The sequence below is a fragment of the Sinocyclocheilus rhinocerous genome, unplaced genomic scaffold (assembly GCF_001515625.1).
Source record: "Sinocyclocheilus rhinocerous isolate Xijiao unplaced genomic scaffold, SAMN03320098_v1.1 scaffold303, whole genome shotgun sequence".
In the NCBI taxonomy this organism is placed as follows: Eukaryota; Metazoa; Chordata; class Actinopteri; order Cypriniformes; family Cyprinidae; genus Sinocyclocheilus; species Sinocyclocheilus rhinocerous.
Window position 1 is genome coordinate 926,320 of NW_015656152.1, and position 5,944 is coordinate 932,263.

A 5,944-nucleotide genomic window follows, 5' to 3' on the forward strand; every position below is an offset into this window, starting at 1 on the left:
CTACATAGAAGTAGGGCTGTGCAAATAATCGAATGCGATTTTCATGCGCATCTCATCAGTAAAGCTGGTTCTGTGATCAGTAGTAAATCTCCAGCACAAAGTGCCGGATTCGCAGGTGATTCATTGCCGATTATGAACGCTATATTGCATAGCTTGTCAGTGATCTACGGCTCTGTGTAGTAAATGCCGCTCAATCTGAAAGCACGTGCTGGAGATTTACTACTGATCACAGAACCGGCTTTACTGACGAGATGCGCATGAAAATCGCATTCGATTATTTGCACAGCCCTACATAGAAGTGTTATTATAGTTAACTAAAACTAAAACAAACAAACAAATAAATAAACATTAACTGAAATAAAATACATAAAAAAAAAACTTAAACTTATTTTATTCTAGTTGCCAAAGAAACATTACTCATTTTCTAACTGATGAACTAAAATAAAAATTAATAAAAACTATACAGACATATTAAAAAAAAGAAAGAAAGAAAAGACAAAAACACACAACAAAATTCCTAAATCTTTAACTAAATTTAAAATGAAAACAGAAAATAATAAAAACTAATTTAAACTATTAATAAAAAGTACAATAGTATCTCAATGATACTTAAGTAGCACAGCTAAATAGAATATCAAACACATTTCAAACGCGCAAGAAAAATCCCACAATATGAGCTTTAATCCTATAGTAAAATAATCAATTTCAGCGATAGTAACGGTGCAGGGACAGGACGGGTGGGGTGGATGTACGCTCTGTGCCGGCGCTTCTGGGAACATCAGCGGTAATTAAAGAGTCGTTAAACAACCATTAGGCCAGCAGTTTAATTACTGCTGTTAGCTCCATGACAACAGCTCAATGATTGGCGGAGAGGCAGAGCGAGTCGCTACACTGACCTCCTTCCTGTGTGACATCACACACAAGCACAAAAGGAAAGAGACGCTCAATTAAACCTTTAACAAAGGCACCAGCCTTATTTCCAAAGGTTAAACTGGAATAAGAATATACTACATGCCTACTTTAAAAAATAATTACGTTTAAATCATTTTTATATAATAAAGTTCAGTAGTTTTAAAGGGGTCATATGATGTTGCTAAAAAAAGAACATTATTTTGTGTATTTGGTGTAATGAAATGTGTTTATGCGGTTTAAGGTTCAAAAAACATTATTTTCCACATACTGTACATTATTGTTTCTCCTCTATGCCCCGCCTTTCTGAAACGCGACGATTTTTACAAAGCTCATCGTTCTGAAAAGCGAGGTGTGCTCTGATTGGCCAGCTATCCAGTGCGTTGTGATTGGCCGAATACCTCAAGCGTGTGACGGAAATGTTACGCCCCATACCATACTGTGATGCTGTGTCCCGGCGCGTCGAGACAAAACCAATAAAACCCATTATAAACGAGGCATTTGTTGCATCCAGTGGGGACATAATTACTGATTATAATGACTTATACTGTCTTTTTATGCGTTGCGTTGCATCGCGCTGCGTAAACATAAAACCATGTCTGCATTTGTAATCGGAGAAACGACAAACAACAAGCTCTACTCTATACTGCTCAAAACTCACGTTTGAATCATCAGTGGCAAATCCTTTAAATATGAAAACGTACTTACAGTCTGTGACTCAGCATTATTTGTCAGCATCATAGACTGTATAAGGTCAGCATGCGTGCCGAAGGGGAAACGGGAGAACTGAATTCACCGGAACACCGGCATTGTAGGCTACTCTCCCTCAGGAAACATCTGAATATTTGGTTTGAACTGTTCTGGAACAGTGTTGTAAATACAACTTAACCACCGATTTCTAGTTGTGTCCTCTTTTGGAAGACCAAACAAAGTAGTTTCGCTTTCACAATGAAACAAACAGCGTCTTCATGCCATGGCGACGGTGGCGGCAACAATACTACAGCGAGAATCAAAGTTACGCCTTCTTTCTTTGCATGAACATTTGGGTGGTGTTATGCAAATCTTCCCACATCGTGACGTAGACGTGGGGGCCTGTTTAAACGAGGCGTTTTAGGAGAGCGTGGACGAGTCTTAATTTTTATAAAGAATATCTTTTTGGGTTTGAGACTTTAGCCTTTGCAACTTTAGGGATCTTATCTATTCACGAACAACTTGTAACACTCCAAAGAGAAAGGAAAACTTGAAATCGCATCATATGACCCCTTTAATAGTAAAAATAATTAATGAATTAAATTTATATGACGTCAGAGACGCATGCATGTATTGTCTATTAAAAACGGCTCATCCAATCAGATATCAGAGCCAGAACCATTTGTTTTATAAAGAATATGTGAAGAACTGTACACTAAGGTCCTGCTTACTTTAGGTATTTTTAGCAATTTTACTGACAGCGCCTTCTGAAAATAGCATCAGAGGCAACCCATGAGATCTGAGTGTTCAGACACATCCTCATAGCGTCTGTGACCAGCAGGGGTCACTGTGTGAGCAGCCCATCACAGCCTGTTTACTGAGGCTGATGTAATGTCTTTCTGGGAAGGACCAGAGGGGGAGGACAGGTATAAGAAAACAAAAGTCAAAAATAGATGCAGCACGCAGAAAGAGACAAGATGTGAGGCCGAACTGGAAAAAGGAGTGAAATCAGTTTAGATTTTACATGCATTTTGATAAGATGCAAAATACATGTAATGCAATAGTATTTAGAAGCTAGATTTTGATGTTTGCGAGCGACGTTTGGTTATGCATGCAAGAGGTGGTTGCCAGGGTGCTTTAGTTGCTCACTAAAGTGAAAAGACTCTGCTGTGACATTCTGATACAATTTCAATACAAGTCAGTGGGTTTTTTCACCCGCTTTTATCTCAACCAGATGAAAATTGTGAGTGTAAATGCTTAGAAAAGGTAAAGCCACACATCTTGAGCCGTATATATGAAGCGGAGTGCAATACTAATTAAATCATTTTATTCCTACCATTATATCTTAAGATGTACAAAAAAATGGTAATGCACTAAAATGGAATTTTTACTGAAACACTGAAAGTGAAATTAAAGTTTTTCAAATAAAAACTGGTATTGTATAAACTGAGTTGTATATAAATTGCAAATGTTAAATGTTTAAAGCAGTTTTTATACCAACTTTTCAATAATCTATGAATTCGTCATCGAAATATAATGATTTAAATGGTGGCTGTAATAAAAACTAGTTTTCATGATAGATTTATTCAAACATACATTAATTAGTGAAGACAACAGGTTAAGTTTAAATATAAAATGTAATATAGTGCATATATTTATCAAAAAGCTCCTTTCAAGAGTTATTTTTTTCTGGCTTTCCTGAGGTAAATGTTACGTTATGTGACATTGTTTACAAACTGTTTTATTGACGTCATTCTTGCGTTGAAACGATTATAAGACATCAGACATTTGAGTAAGTTGTACTGTTTCTTTCAACACTTTCTGATGTTCACTCATGTTTATTTCGTGCTATAACTAGAAGTAAAGATGATCGGTTCACATGCCACTTGAACTGTCATTCCACATTTAAGAGTGTAGAAATTTGTAGTCAAATGGACAGAACTTGAATTAGTTTCATATCAAAAGTAACAAAGCACAAAGCTTATTGCGATTACATAACATGGGGAATTTTAGCACGCATGAACTTCAGAATAAATAATGTCAGGGCTTTTACATTTAAAAGGATACTTTGGCAGTAAAAGTGGAAATGTTTGAATGTGATATATTTAAAATTAGTGCCAGTCCACTGATCTGCGGTTTCATTTGTTTTTACATTGATCCTGCTTCAGTTTTTTATGGCACAACTTCTATTTGTGCAACAAAAATAGATAAACTATCTGGTCATATTGTGTTTGAAATGTCAGTTACTTCATATGAATCCATGCAGGGCTCTCAGTAACATTAAGCCGATTTCTCCTGCGGTTTTCTTTTCCAGCGCCCAGAGTAATGCCAATCTGTTCCTGCTGAGAAATGTTCCAACCTATGACACGCTCACGCAGATGCAGGGTCTGTTCACACGCAACCGGGCCAAACCCACACATGGATAAACAAACCCGGAGGCCTGAGAGGATGTCAGTCGAGGGGTTTAATGTCTCACCGTCTCCTCTGATAGTTTCTCCAGTTGTTGGATGTACGGGGTGATCAGAGAGTGAAGGTTCCTCAAGATCTCCTCCACCGGCAGCGCGGACAACAGAAAGCCCAGAGCCTGCATCAACCACATACACTGACTCGTCTAGAGAGAAAGAAAGAGAAAGGGATTGAAAAGAGGAACAGGTCTAACAGAATCCAATGCAGAATCCAAAGATAATGTGTTTATAAAAAAGCAATAAAACATTGTGCCGATACTAGTAAGATCTCTATATTTAATGGGTTAAATAATGTTCTTAGTCTTTCCTTCCTGTGAAAAGGATACAGTTTATTATTAACCACCAATTTCCAGAAAAAAATGTTTTATGCATAATGTGGGACTTTTAATTATAAGCAATTAATAATCACTATTCTGTAATCATTAGTCTGAATTGTGATCCTGTTTTTCATCCCCAAATTTGAGACCTCTTAAAATGATAATTCTGACTTTTCTTATAATATTTAAGATATTTAAGACTTGTTATTACCTTAAATTGGATCATACTGAGTTTAAAACTTTTTATGGACTCAATTTCAGACCAATCAGATTTGACTGCATAAGTTGAAACGTTATATCACAAAGGTGAGGTTCAGAGGCGGTTAAAATTAAAAACATATGTTTTTTTTTTGTTTTTTGCAATAATGTGCACTAATGAGTTGTGCAAAATAAGACCATGAACATGTATTAAGAGAGTAAATATGGTTGTCTTTTAGTTTCGTTTAGAATTTAACAGAAAGGAAAAGACAAATAATTTGACTTTTTTTGTGTGTAACACCTAATCAGGATACTATGCAAAGTGACTTAAATTGAAATTATTTCATAAACAAAATTATTAGCTACCATTTACAGCTCTACAAAACTGCCTTTGTCTGAGCAAAAACAAATGGGTTTATTCATAACACAAACTCACCTTATGGATCTGTTTAATAAGCACTTCCTGAAAAAAGAGAAAAAGACAGACTTTCATAGGTGAAAAACTGTGTAAATTTGTCCCATAAGTTTCAGTATCATCACTAGAGCGTGTAATACCTGTGAAACAGCGACTATATTGGTGGCATACGGGGGCAGGTCGTATTTGCACTCTCTGCAGATCTTCTTTAGCGTGGAGACGCTGGAAACAGACAGGTCTGGATTGCCCAACGCCTGCAAAACCAGCGGAAGAACGCTGCTCAACATCACCGGATGATCCGCCAACCACTCTGCCAACGCTCCTACAGGGAGAGACGTAATAGGGAAAATATCTGGGCTGGAACACAAAGCTGGGTATCTGCATGGTAAAGTAATTGTGTGTAATTGTCTGGTCTGGACTAAAGCATGTGAAAACAGCCTAAATTGCTTGAGATGATAAATGAAAAATTCCTAACACATAGAAATTAGTGTTTTTAATGATACAGGAGCACCAATATGCGAGCACACACCGATTGTGAACATGACCGTGTCGGCCAGCTGGATGTTGTTTATGTTGATTCTTGGAATGAGGCCGATGAGTCCTGGGATGACGTCAGAATAGTTCACGTCTATCGTTTCGGCAATGGACTGGAATCCGTACAACAGAGCTTCCGTATGCTGGGGAAAAAAAGAAGCAAAAAATCCTGTTAAAGAGCGCCCATGTAGGGCTGCACGATTTGGGTAAAAAAAAACTAATAGCATTTTTTCCTGATAAAAATTGCAAATGCAACTTAAAATTTATCATTTATATATTACTAATGTAATTATTTTTATTAAAATTAATATATCAATTTCAAATATATATATTAATTTATATTATTATATAATTAATATATAGAATTATAATTTTTGCCGTTTGTTTTTAGGGGCGCACAATTTGGAGATTATATG

At 36.5% G+C, this 5,944-nt stretch overlaps 1 protein-coding gene across 1 annotated transcript in view; it reads right to left on the reverse strand.

Moving 5' to 3' along the window:
* LOC107719407 (importin-13-like) overlaps positions 1-5,944 on the reverse strand; it is a 43,104-nt gene that overhangs the window by 15,402 nt on the left and 21,758 nt on the right. The window contains exons 8-11 of the mRNA XM_016526820.1: positions 5,524-5,671; positions 5,135-5,316; positions 5,016-5,042; positions 4,076-4,210 (exon numbers count right to left, since the gene is read on the reverse strand). Of these exons, the coding sequence (XP_016382306.1) occupies positions 4,076-4,210; positions 5,016-5,042; positions 5,135-5,316; positions 5,524-5,671 (492 nt within the window). The remainder of the gene's footprint in view (positions 1-4,075; positions 4,211-5,015; positions 5,043-5,134; positions 5,317-5,523; positions 5,672-5,944) is intronic.